This window comes from Canis lupus, chromosome 12, assembly GCF_003254725.2.
Source record: "Canis lupus dingo isolate Sandy chromosome 12, ASM325472v2, whole genome shotgun sequence".
In the NCBI taxonomy this organism is placed as follows: domain Eukaryota; kingdom Metazoa; phylum Chordata; class Mammalia; order Carnivora; family Canidae; genus Canis; species Canis lupus.
Window position 1 is genome coordinate 34,754,647 of NC_064254.1, and position 14,256 is coordinate 34,768,902.

General features: G+C 33.3%; 1 protein-coding gene and 1 long non-coding RNA gene across 53 annotated transcripts in view; one reads left to right on the forward strand and one right to left on the reverse strand.

Moving 5' to 3' along the window:
• RIMS1 (regulating synaptic membrane exocytosis 1) overlaps positions 1–14,256 on the forward strand; it is a 477,898-nt gene that overhangs the window by 355,956 nt on the left and 107,686 nt on the right. For 20 of the 50 annotated variants that reach the window (XM_035697447.2, XM_035697433.2, XM_035697436.2 and 17 more), the window contains 3 exons: positions 4,512–4,583; positions 10,652–10,834; positions 11,933–12,045. In XM_035697447.2, coding sequence (XP_035553340.2) covers positions 4,512–4,583; positions 10,652–10,834; positions 11,933–12,045 — 368 coding nt within the window. The remainder of the gene's footprint in view (positions 1–4,511; positions 4,584–10,651; positions 10,835–11,932; positions 12,046–14,256) is intronic. The other 30 variants (XM_035697450.2, XM_035697441.2, XM_025444995.3 and 27 more) reach the window with 3 other exon arrangements.
• Positions 1–14,256, reverse strand: part of LOC112658739 (uncharacterized) — a 178,237-nt gene that overhangs the window by 11,270 nt on the left and 152,711 nt on the right. The gene's annotated exons all lie outside the window — the stretch shown is intronic.

Consider the following 14,256-nt stretch of genomic DNA (forward strand, 5'->3'; position numbering starts at 1 on the left):
ACCTAACATAAGTAAGACATGATGGAAACACTACAACTGTTTTGTTCACTTCTCTCCAGGGCCCCCTCCAATAAACATCAATCATTCAAGTCACTGGAGGACAGATGGGCAGAGAACCTAAGGACATGAGAAAATGAAGGTGGTGTCCTCACCAACTAATTAAGGCCCCTCTTACCTTGCATAAGTCACTTAAACCTTATGGAACTCTGTTTCCTCATCTGTAAATTTAGGTAGTTGTAGGTAGACTAGATGAATTCTAGTGTCCCTTAAAACTAAAATTCTGTCTATGCTGCCTTGTTGCAACATGATAAGCATTTTTCGGGCCAATAATAATGACTGATACTTCATTATACATAAGGCTAATGAAATAGCTTTTTAAATGTATGATATTTTGTATTTTACTAAAGCCCAGAAAACAATAAAAAGTTATATTTCTAAATTTACTTGATTTTATGTAAAATGAATTTTATAACCCTAGTTTTTTATTTATTGTAGTTTTTTAGACTCTCAAATTACAGGATAATACTCAAAAAATTAATTTTTAAACCATTCATTCAGTTCAAACACTTATAAGCAGCTACTATGTGCTAGATGTTGATGTTATAGTGATAACTCAGATGCCATTCTTGATCATAAAAAACTTAGAGTAATGTAGGGTAGAATGTAGTTCATTTCACCATGATCCATTTTATAACCATATGATCAATAGTTTCAATAGTATAGTACATAAATGTAGGTTGATCTAATCTTTCCTATTCACGTTTCGCAATCCTCTCTTCTAAGAAATATCTGTGTTTAAAAATACTATATATTCATAGCAATAACAGGATTTGGAGTGGAAAAGATATTAGAATTTCCTATTCTGTTTCTTGCTTTACATTGAATTATTACAATTAAGTGTATATTATTTGAACTAAATTTGAAGATCCTTTTAAGTGGTTAAAAAGAATTATAAAGACCTGTCCTTTGTAGAAATCTTTAGATGAATCTTCAATAAAAGTAAGTTTCTATAGCATTTAGAGAAAAAAGGTCATTCTTAACCAGAGAGTTAAAATAGAAATTAAAAATTGGATGTATGAACCTCTGCATGAATTTTTGTCATCCAGTTATGGAGTACTGACTGAGGTTGACACTATTCTAGATGAATGAGTCTTCACTTTTAAGAAACAAACATATGCTATTATCTGTTTAAATAATACTTTTATAGCACTTACTGCTAGCTAGTTCTAAGTAATGCTGAAACTACTACAAATCCTTGTTCTGTGTAATGTCATAAAAACCGTAACACAAATGCTAAGTGATACTCAAAGAGTTAGAATTGGCAAACTTGTGATGTGATAATATTATCTCCACTTCACAGGTAAGAACAAGAAACACAGGCATGGAGTGGTTAGATAACTTGACTAAAATCACCCAGCTAGATAAAAACAGGTAGTTAAACCCAGACAGTCTGAGTCCAGAGTCTATGCTTTTAACTACTGTGTGCCAGCGTCATTTATGCCACAGATGAAGTATGTTCTCTGCTGTTCAGATTGTGGAGTCTCCTTTCACTTCATGGTTTCACATTTAATGACTTTATGAGTTAGAGAAACTTATTTAATCTCTAGATTAAATAAGATTATTTAGAGAAACTTATTTAAGCCTCAATCTTTTTGTTTAAAAAAGATATAAAAGAGTAGTATCCATCTCATTAGATTGGTAAGATAAGATGAATTAATGCGGATAAAGCAGTCAGGTGTACAGCAAGCTCTCGGTAAATGTTAGATATCATTGGTATCATCCTCATCATTGTCATCATTACTCTCATTATAGATTATTGTGATAATCTAGTATGTGAGTATATTATTAGGGATGAGAAGAGGAGGGAGAGTTGAAAGTTTTACAGGAGCAAAATCTCAGTTGAATCTAGAAAGATTAATAGAAATTAGCAGGGATAAAAACAGACAGGTTCTAAAAGATGCCTTTAAACCTTTTCATTATGCAGTAGGAGAAAGTTTGTCAAAAGTCTATGGGATACTGCATATAAGTCACCAACCCCCACCCATCACCAAACTTGTCCTCTGACTCTTCCCTCTCAGCACTTTGCCTTCTGGTCTCCTTACTTTGTTTCAACATACCAAGGACACACCTGTCTTAGAGCCTATGCACTTGCCATTCATTTTCCTGAAATACATTTTCCATAGATATGTAGGTGGCTAACTCCCTGGACCTCACCTTATGTTGTCTATTCAATGAATCCTTCTTGAATTTACCCTATTTAAAATGGTGATCTAGATTTGCCCTCCAAACCCCACCCTCACGTACATTTCTGATCCTTCCTGCTCTCATGGACTTTTTGTTGTTAGCATTTATCACCTTCTATTACACTATATGATTTACTTCTTGAGAGGTTTTTGTTGTGGTGGTACACTGTCTCCTACAGATAAAATGTTAATTGCTTAAAGACAGAAGAATTTTTATTTTCATAGACATAAGCCAAACATCTAGAACAGTCTGACATAAATACACATTCAACAAATATTTGTTGAATGAATAAATGAGTGAAAACTTTTACGACAGTGAGTTTCATGTTACCTAAAACTCTGCTCTCATTCTGTTCTCACTCTGCTCAATATGAGAAAAGGAACATTTGTCCTACCAGTCCCTGAGCGTTCTTGGGACAAGGAATAAATTTCTCTTAATGGTATATTTTTATTTTGAGTTCAGATGCCTACTGAACTCCTGCTATGTATATACCTTCCTTCCCTTTGCTTTAGGGACAAGCTTTCCTTCCCAACAACCATCTCCAATCGATTTTACATGTGTGCCATGTACTTCTCTACTCTTCCACACTACAGTTCTCTCTCCTCATCACAGGATCAACAAAGTAAATTAGAATATCAGAGATACTCCTTTAGTATGAGGGATTATGTCTTCGTGCTTCCCTAGGCTTATACCACATTTTGTAGTTTCTTCCCTTCTTGAGCAAAGGTGCAACCCAAAGGCGTACATTAGAATCAACTTCATCCCTTCACTTTGCTGGATAGTACGTGACAGAAATGGGTTAGGAGCCAGACATACTTACATTTTTTTCCCAGCTCTACTTCTTACTGATTGAGTGGCTTTGTCCTGAGCCTGTTTCCTTATCTTTGAAATGAAGATGACCACGAAAGGATTGTCATGAAGGTTAATACATCAGTGCCTCCCTCAGGACCTGGCATAGAGTTATCATTTTATATATCCCCTTTCCAACAATTCAAGGAAAGTGGCAGGTGAGAGATGTTTCTCTCCTCTGGTTCAACCCTTTTTTCATTTCTCAGAAGTGAGATGTAATACTAACAGAAGACCCGAGAACACCCAACTGAAAGCCTAAATTGGAAAGGCAACACAGGGTGAGCCCAGTTTTGGGCAACAGCAAAAGAGATGGGGAGAGAGGAACAGCCCCAGAAGTCTGTATTCCCTGTGAAGGTGGACTTTATCCTTTGATATGTTATTACTAGTGAGCTTGATAGCAGGGCTTGGCATATATATGACACAAAGATTATCTGGCATTAGTAAGTAATGACAGATAGTTTTCTCTTCGTTGTTGGAAAGAAGGGATATCAGGAAAGAAAAATAAGGATAAACTGTAAAGAATCAACTATTGAGATAAAAATATACAATTATCAAGGTAAAAATGCATATTACTTTTTATGGTTTCCCTGGGATTCTTTTTAAGGTCTTAGTTTCTTGACCATAATATATTATATTTATTTCAAATATATGGTAGCTGAGATACATTTTAGGTCAAATAGGCATATATAAGCTGCTACTTAGGGAGGTAGGCTCTCTATATAAACATTTCTTTGGGAAAAGACATTTCAAGTTCCAAATGTTCAGTGTACATATGTGCTTCTGGAACACAGAATATATTGAGAACTTTATTCTTTGGTTTGTGATATGTGGTTAGCTTTTTAAAGTGCTACATGGTTACAAAAGCATGTTTGTGATAACTTTGGAAATAATTTTAATATTTGATTTAAAATGATTATGTGAATCATATTTCACTCTAGTATTTTTCTTCTCTTCATATTTTGTGGAGGAAGAACAACAAACAAAAAATCTTTGTAGCACCCTGTTCAACTTGTAAATGTAGAGGGCACTTCACCCCTTTGTAGTCTTTCAGCACCTAAACCATTACTGTCATCACATCCATCATCACTACATTGCTCCACTGGACTTGTTTACTCATTAAGAAAGGCAAAGTTGCTCGGCAGGGGTTCCTACTAAATCATTACTGCAGACAAACCTGTCTAGACTAAGAGAGTCTCAATTTCTTGTATCTCCTGTTGGGCAACTTGTGTCTTCCACTTAGCACCAGTTCTGATTTTTATTTATTATTGTTTTTTTTTAATTTTAAAAAGCACCAACTGACAAAATCATTTAAGTAAGATAGTTGTCATTTCTCATGTCTATTGCTTTGATCATTGTATGATATTACTGTAGCTTTATTCATCATATATTTTGTATTTCTTTAACATTTCATTCCACAGGCACTCCAGAAAGTCTGACAGATCTAGCATCCAAAAACAGACTAGGAAAGGCACTGCCTCTGATGCAGAAAGGTAGGCTTGGTGTTGTGCTGTGTGGCCATCTTCTATTTCAACTGATAAATTCAAGGGTGCCTTCACTTATTTTATATGATCAGTTCATAAGCACAGATTGTGATGTTTAAAGACATTCATGTAAATAGATCTCCTATATGGGAATAGCCTTAAAAAACAAGAGAAGGGTAATTTGAAGGTGGCCCTTAAATTTTAGGGTTTAAGAAAAATCTCTTTCTCTTAGTGATCATGCTGATGACTAAAGGGGACCAATACTGTACTCATTACTATTTACATATTAGGACATTTTAATATTTTGTTTCAGAGATTATTTAAATATTATCAATGAATGTAATACTTGGAATATGCAAATATTTTGAGTGTTATTTATCTGAATGATGTCATCTCTTTAAAAAATCTCTTTTCTGCAAATTGATCCAAGATTTTTCTACTTGTCTATAAAAGATATTTGTTGAGTTAATGTAAAAATTAATGGAATTATTGACTTACTTTGCAAGTTATCCAACTTTACCAATTTTTTTTTTTACTATTTTTAGGTGTAAGATATTAACACATTATTTTACATAGCTGTAAAAAACACCTAATGTCTCATTAACATATTCTTGATTCATCCAAAAATTATTGAGAACATGTAGGGGGACGCAGATGTGAATGAAAGAATGCATTAAAGTGTTACATCTATTACTATAAAGGTATGCACAAGGTATAGGGAAAACAAAAAGAGTAGAGTACAGAAAGGAAATATCTCATAAAAGGTGTCACTTGAGGGACACCTGGGTGGCTCAGTAGTTACAGCGTCTGCCTTTAACTCAGGGCATGATCCTGGAGTCCCAGGACCAAGTCCCACATTGGGCTCCCTGTGTGGAGCCTGCCTCTCCCTCTGCTTATGTCTCTGCCTCTCTCTCTCTCTCTCTCTCTCTCCCATGAATAAATAAATAAAATCTTTTTTTAAAAAAGGTGTCACTTGAGTGAAATCTAGATATTTAAAAGTAGATGTGTAAAAAAAAAAAAAGTAGATGTGTAGAAAATATTCCATGAAAAAAATATTCCATGAAAATGAAAAAAATATGAGTAAACACTGAGGCTTAAAATTTCCTCTTGATCTGGGGGGATCTATGCCCGTTTTGAGAGGGAGAATCCTTTCAGGAGATGGGAGAGAGTTGAAAATAAAACTGCAGAAATCTCTAGATGTTATGTTACACATGACCTTGTGGACTGTTTAACAAAATTTCAACTTCTGCTTTATTCATCCATGAGCCATTGGTGAGCTGGACACATAAGAGGCTAATCATTGGCTTTGAGTTCAAAAATTATAGATCACTATAACAACAGTTTGTAAGATGAATTAAAAGATTAAAAGGCAAATGCAAGATTCCAGCTAGGCTGTCACAATAGATTTGATTGAGATAAACTCTGGACAATGCAGTTATTCATTTAAAGGATATCTGCCAAGCAATGTGCTAGTAAGTTCAAGGAATAAAATAGTGAACAGCAAAAAGGAAACCTCCCAGGAGATACTACCTCTGAACTGAGATCAGAAAAATTAGTAGTTAAAAAAAAAAGAAAAAGAAAAATTAGTAGCTATTAGTTACATCAAGGGGTGTGAGTAAAGGGAAAATGAAATTTATTCCTAGCTAATAGTTATGGGGATATCGATTATTTAAGGATTCTAATTCCTTTAGATTTAGAGATTTAGGATTTAGAGGATTCAAAAAGTGTTGAGTAGAGATTCAATTTTACAGAGATCTAGGCTTTGAGAAAGAAAATGAAAGATAGAGAGATAGATATCCTGTGATGAAACAATACTGATTATGTTTCCATTTACATATTCTTTAATGCCAACTCAGTTAACTACAGTTTCTTTACTAGTAAAATGACTTAAGTTCCTTAGACAAGTTTTTAATCTTCAAGCACCATTTACTGCTCCCCTGCCTCACAGACATAATTTCAATTATTTTGATATGATTAAGATTTTTCCTCAAAGTCTTAATCTTTTTACCCCATTCAGGCTTTAGTTCATTTAACAATTACTAATTGAGTATAAATGAGAAAGTCTTTTTGATAATAGGATACTGTTTTATAAAATGTTGGATGATTCTAGAATCAACTCATGGTGCTTAACTACAAATGAGTGGTATCTGGGCATTTCCCTCTACAACACTGAAATTATCTGTAAATAAACACATATCCTCCTTCCCTCCAAAAAGAATAGCAAGAATTTCATTGATTCCCAGTCTCCCGTGTTTGCTGCTTAAGTTTCATATTCATATTACTCTTGCTTTATTTACTTTGCTAATAGATTTTAATATAGAAAATTCAAACCTTTTAAGGGTGTATATTTGTTCGATTATAATTAAAGCTCTCCACTGATTTTTAGAGAATAAATTATATGCTTGGTTTTTAAGTGGATTGTTGAATAACTAGTTACAAAAGAAGAATTGGCCTGATTTTCTAGGTTTGTGTTAACTCTCATTACCTTGAGTTAACACCTAACTTCAGGTGAATTGAAGTCACAGTATGAATCCTTTGGACATCAATGCTTAGTCTTTGGGAAGTTAACAACGTACCCAAAGGATTCATACCATACAGTCACAACTTGGCTTCTGGCAAAATATGCTATTTAATGGTCATCATTTTGAAGGCCCTTTGTTGGCCTTAACAAATTTGGTCTTATGGGGAATAGCGTTGTAAGAAAATATTTTGAAAGATATGAACAGTTACAGACAGAAGACAAGCAGAACTCATTTCTGACTTTTGTGCCTAGCATTTAAAGCAGTGCTTCAGATTTTCTTGGGAAGCTCCTTAGTAAAAGTCTGACTTTTCACTCTCATATGAATTCAGTGTATGATATCTAGCAGCATTTTTCCTTTCTATTCTAGTGACTTTTATTTTTGTGGAACCCATACTCTGCATCCTACCTAGGGGATGTTTTGTCAAGATTAGTATTTAGAATTAACCAATTTGAAAAGGAAAGCTTCCCAACATATATGCATTTTATGTTTTTCTGGTACTTTTGGAAAGAGAATGTGTAGGCCTGCAATGGCCGTTATAAGAGGAACCATATTGAACAGCTGACCTTAAATAGTACAGGTGTGTCCATCCTTTATTTAATAAGCCATAAAAAAGATATATTTTTAAGCTGCAGTAGAAGAAATTCACTGCAAGATCATTGCAACAATAGATATGTCTGACTAACCTCAGATTTTGGTGAGATATGTGTTTTTACTTAAGTTCAAGTCAAAACACTAGTCTTAGATGAAGAGAGTAGGCATAGATTGGACTCTGGTAAATATTTAGATACACGTTTGGAGATGGTAAACTAGCTTCAGACATACTTAAGTTTGAATTAGAATTTTGCTCTATTAGCTTTATTTTTTGTTTAAAAATTATGGGATATTTATAGATCTGTATAATGGAGTAGGTATTCATTAAATGCCATTTCCCATACATTTTGTTCCTACAAGCTCTAAGGAGACCATTCTGTTAAAACTTGTCAAACAGTTTGATATTTGGATATATATTTATATTTTGTTTTATAAGACTAACAGTATATCCAAGGATTTGCCATTTTTCATCTTGTGATATGGAAACAAATTCTATCTCAATAGGCGACACAGGGAGCAAGTGTTGGTGGTCAGTAGATCTGTGTGGATCCTACCTTTACCGCACATTAGCTGTCATTTTACAAGTCACTCTATGATCTTCAGTTTTTCTGTCTATAAAATAGAAATAATGATACTTCTCCAGAGTTGCTATGAGAATATCAAAAAGAAGAACATATATGTGTATACATGTGTCCTTATACACACATACATTTAGTGCCTGGCTCCAGATGGATGCTCAGTAAAGAATAGTTGTTACTGTCATTTTACTTATCCCTCATGCACTCCCTGTTCCATTCTCTGGTATGGTTGTTCCTAATCTCTTCCATTCTTGCATCCGTATGTTCTTAGCACATTACATTCCATTGAAAACATCAAGGCTGAACAGCCTGGATTATCAACATTTCATCCCTGTACCTCAGAATTTCTTGATTGATTTGCCTTTCCTCTAGTCTAAATGAACTGTACTTGGTTCCATTATCTCTCATCTCCAGAACCTTGCCCTTCTCTCTTAAAGTTCTGCGTATTCACTCTCCTCAGTTTTCCTTCCTGGAATTCAGACTTAATGCCACACTCCTCTCTCTTCCTCAGGCAAAGTGGTTATTGATGCCACCCCTTTGGTCTGTGCTTTCATACTTATAGTTTGGCTGGCAGTAGGGACTGTTTTGTTATTAAGGGATTTTTTTAGTTCGTGTCAAAGAAAAAACAGATCTGGTGCTAAATGAGGAACCTTAAACACACTATACAAGCTGTTCCCAGATACTCCTGTAGCTTTGGAGATGGAAACACTAAGTCATGTAATCTTAATCTGGATTAATACTCACCTAGAAAGCCATTTATTTGTCTCTGTAGTTACTTTTTATATCTTTGCCAGTTTGGTGCCATACAAGGTCTACCTAAATTGTTCATATTTCAAGTTACCATTTAAATAGTCCTTTTAGTGCCTATGAATTGCATTAAAGAATGAAGATAGATTTAAGTGAAATTGAAATGAAATTTCTCAATACTAGGGTGAAAACTACTATTCACTTTTCAGACCACACTAAAAAAGTATTGTGAATAAGGATTGCTTGAAGTTTGTACTCATGATAATGGCTTTTAAAGAGTAATAGATAAAAACTCATTCTTTACTACTGAAAAAGACTTGATCATGCCCTCCTTTCCATATAAATTAATTCTATAGAGTTGAAGTATGTGAAAAGTCAATTTAGAATGAATAGACAGTGTTAGTATGTATTGTCAGTTCTTTTCTCCTTTAATTTATAAATTGAGACAACAGTCCAGGTTTCAGGATTAGCATTAAAGTCTGATAAAGCATCAATCCATAGGTCAAGAAGATAAAAATGTACATTTATTACCATTCTAAGTTGTCCCTTTTTCCCATTTTATTGTTCTGAAATAGATACCTTGAATTAAAATCATAACAGCTATGAAAGTCATTTTATTTAAAAGAAAAATTGTCAATCTGAATACAAGGTGAATAAAATAGTCAATAATTAATAAACTTCCAATGATTAATATGTATTCTTTACTCTCACATTTCAAATCACTTGATAAGTGGATTTACAACCTTGTTTCAAAAGGGATGAAATGTTATTTCTTTGCTTCTGTCACTGTAAAAAAAAGATCAATTCTGGGTATTTTAAACATGCATTTTATTTAAATACATATTGGAAATGATTTTTTAAAAGACAAAATCATGTATCTGTTTCAAACAAGATACGCATCAGCTTTTAATTCTTCATTCATAAATTGGCTTCATAATGATTTTGAACCCTATATTAAGATAACTGTCAATATATGGACAGTATCTTTTCAGACTTTTTTTTAGTCTTAGAAGATGTTATTATCCATACATTAGTCATTTGTATTTAGTCAGTTCAATAATGAAACATACTCCATCTTATTGTATCATTATAATTTGTTGGTCTGCTTCTCTTAACCTTAGAAGACATCTTCCTTTTGCAGCCTACATGGAATAAACTTCCTATTGCAGATTATAATGATTAACATTGTAAAAATATACACAGAGTCCTACAGTGCACTATTTCTTCTCGAAGGCAAGTGCTTGAAGTATCCCTGTGTTTGCTATTCTAATCATATTTATTCATTCAATCAAGGTATCTTTTTTGAGTTCTTGCTTTCTGTACAGCTGTATTCTAGGCACTAGAGATGCAACTCAGTAAAAAAGAGACAGAAGTCTCTGCCCTTGTGCAACTTTACAAGAGGTTTATTATATTGGAGGAATCTGGATTAGCCCTCTGAAAACCACGTGGCATGTACATTTGCAATAACTTGTCAGTTTCTTTTGAATTCCATTTCAGTGATCGCATGATGATGAGTTTCTTCTGGTTTTTAAAGTCACTGCCTTGTAAGAGTAACCAGGTTTTCCTTGGACAAATGTGTTGGTATCAAACTTAATGTGAACCTGCTGACTGAAGATCTTTTTTGGCCCTAATGTTTTAGGGTTCTCCCACCATGCCTTTCTAGAAGGGGATACGCAGCCCTAAGAGCGACTGATCAGCCAGTCCTTAGGGGAAAACATCCCGCTCGCTCAAGGTCGAGTGAGCACTCTAGTGTCAGAGCACTGTGTTCTACCCACCACCTTGCCCCTGGAGGGTCGGCGCCACCTTCTCCGCTTCTGACAAGGTCGCTATTCAGTGTCCAGCCCAGCATTCATGTTCTGCCTCCGGGTGTTGGTGTGGTGTTGTACTTTTCTGAGCACTTGATGCTTTCACTCATTATGACACCATAATTTTTAACCCTTTCTTTGTGGCACTTAAACCTATTCCACATCCTCTATAGTTGCATCTATCTTCACTGTGCTGATAGTAGTCTATAGTTCCTGCCAATTAGCTACCATTGAAAATTAAATTTGGCTGTGTTATGTCCTTCCATCTGTTTGTGGCATATTCATATATATATATATACATATATTTTAATTATGTGAAACTCTTTATGAAAAATTACCTGGAAAATTAAATGTGTATTTGCTTTAAAAAGTATAAGAGAAATTTCTTTTATAAAAATCTTTTGTATGTTTTCGGTAAAATCTTAGAGTGTTTGAAAGTTTTTTAGTTAAAAAAAAAAAAAGTGAATGCCAGCAGATGGAGGTCAGATTACTCCTGTGCAGTAGTAATGTATCTGCACACTTCTCAAATTTATATTTGTAACTTCAGTCCTTGGACCAGTATATTTTATAGCATGTACCCAAGGTTATTTTTTTTAAATATCCGTCAAGGTTTTCCTATTTAAAAATAAAGAACAAGTGAATGGTAATTTATAAAAGTCTACAGCCAGAAGTATTCTTATCACTTATAAGTAATTCTATATATAAATATTGACTTAATAGTAGCAATTTAGGCAACAGCCTTTCTTGACTAATTTATCCACATGGTTAGGATTCAGAGGCTGTAAGTAGATATATTTGGTTCAGCACCACCAAAAATGGATAACTTAATGGAAAGCCACAACTTCATAGAAAGTTATTTCAAAGTGAGTCTGATTGTACTCAATTCAGGAATTCATTATGCAGAACTATTTGTGACAGACATTACCTTGTCTCTTTTAGCTCCTTTTTATAGTATTTCTTTTACTCATATCATCAAAAGCATTTGATTTTGTTTCCAAAGGCTGAGTTAGGAGGTTTATGTCTATTTTAATAGTAACAGGAAGAAGGGAAAGGTACTTGTCAGGCCCTTCTTGGAGTTTCATCATTTCATTCCCCCCTTTGTTTTGTGCCCACAGAATGCACAGACAAGCAAGTCCAACCCATCCTCCTCCTTCAGACACATCCTTCAGCAGTCGGAGGGGACGACAGCTCCCACAGGTGCCAGTGAGAAGCAGCAGTATAGAACAAGGTATCCAATAAAGAGAGATCATTTTCCAAAAACCTTGGATTTGAGAATCACCTCTTTTTATACTCTTTATATTAAATGAATAATAATTTATGTAGTTTACTGAATCTTAAAGTTTTGTTTCTTAGAATTTTATTCCCAGAACCAAGTTATAGTGGTTTATGGCATATACTCTGTTTTTGCTGAGTGAGTGAATGAATGAATTTTAGACAGTCAATTGAGAGAATGAATTGAGCCTTAGAAGCACCTTTTTAGAAAGGGACAAAAAAATACAGTTTTTAAAATCTCAGTAAAATATGATATTTTATGTGTTAGAAGAAGGCTTAAACTTATTTTAAAAATATTTTTTAAACATTTGAAGTCTTTACTGGTATTTTTAATTTTAATATACTTGCAATATACTAGTCTTTTATACAAGTTTTATGACACAAGAAAAAGTTAGAACACATATTTTAGTGTTTTGGGTGTTTTTTTTTTTTTTTTTAAACAGTTCACGTTACTTACAGATTCTCTTATTTTAAGCATATACACATTGTGTTTATTTGCCTAGAAAGAAAGAGAATGAGAGAAACAGAGAGAAGAGAGCTTTGATTATGGAAATTAAGTTCCCTAAACTTAATGCAGGCTAGATTATTTCAATACTGTGTTAAAATAGTCCCAGTTTTTTTTTTTCATGTGCTCCAAGGTCTATCAGATTTCTCACTAGGTAAAAAGATTTATAAGTATATTTATCACTTAAGTATTTTCAGAGATCCACTAAGTAATGTACTGAAATAATTTTTAGTTTGGGGTTATAGTATAATACAGTGAACTTCTATTTAAAATGTGTGTTCAAAATCTTCATCCCCGTAAAAAAACTAAAAGGTTAACATTTTGTATATTTTTTTCAATAGTGTTGGTTGTTCTGATGTGAAATTTGTATTTCATTCTATATTGAGGGAGCTGTGTAGGTGTTTTACTATTTAACTGTAGGAATTTACTGAATGTATCACGTTAATATATCACAGAAATGATGTAAGAAGATAAATACATTGTTTCAAAGACATATGGCAGAGAGTACAAAAAGAATACTTGGTTATAGAAAAATTAATATAGATTTTTAAGAAGTATCAACTTACTAAGAGGAAAGTTGCTATGGTAAACTCTGGATATGTATTATTTTTAAAAATTATATGTCTCATTGATATATCATGCTTCAATATTCAGGCCTGTTATAAGAGTATTCATTTAGTTAATAAGGAATTTATGCCATGTGAAACTCTGACTTTCTTTTCTAAAATAGCAATTAATTGGAATTCTCAGTTCATGTGTTTAACAAACTTTTCTCTTTTGGGAACATTTTGAGAAGATAATTCATAATTAATGTTCTTAAGACTCGAATTAGCAATAGCCTAGATGAAACTGCTTTAAATAAAACTTGGTGTTTATTTAAATTATCCATTCATGAACTCCTGTTGCACAACTAAAAGAACCACAAACTCTGGCATTTTGTAGAAATTCATTGTTACTGGCCATATTTTGCTAAAGATCGATATCCAAAACGTCATGTGTTCCTAAAATTCTTTGCATTTCCTCCAGTTGTTATAATACTTTACAGGTTCAAAAGCATATAAGGGTACTGCATATAACTCTTATATAGTGAGATTATAGTTATATTACTTCTGTAGAAATAAGAATTGCTTCTATGAAATCAGTTGGATTGTATGCTGGATTTGTTGTTTTTTTTTTAAAAAGCTTATGTTCTATTGTTAATATCAACATTACTGTTTATGATATTCATATTCACAGTTGTCTTTCAGAGAAATCATCAATTTGTAAGGATTGAATTGAGGTGGGAAGAAAGGAATGACTGAGCTTGAAATTGATGGAGTTATTTTGAAATTTAATATAAATATACTTAGTCAACACTTTTTTGTTATTTGAGGTTCCTGAAATTTATGGTCTCAAAACCTTTCAAAAATCTGAGAACATGTGTTATTGTATCTAAGTGTTCTAACATAATTAAAACAGATCTGGTTTACTTTTGATTTTATGAAGTGCTCTGAGACTTTTGGTAAATGATAATAGTATCTGCCATCATCATATTGTGGATCTATTTCAAACTGAACAGACATGAAATCTTTGTGTCCTAAAATATGTTTTAAAAGTAAATTTTTTATTTGATGATAGATTAGCAGAATGTAGCACATTCTATTTATGATTGATTTCATTGTT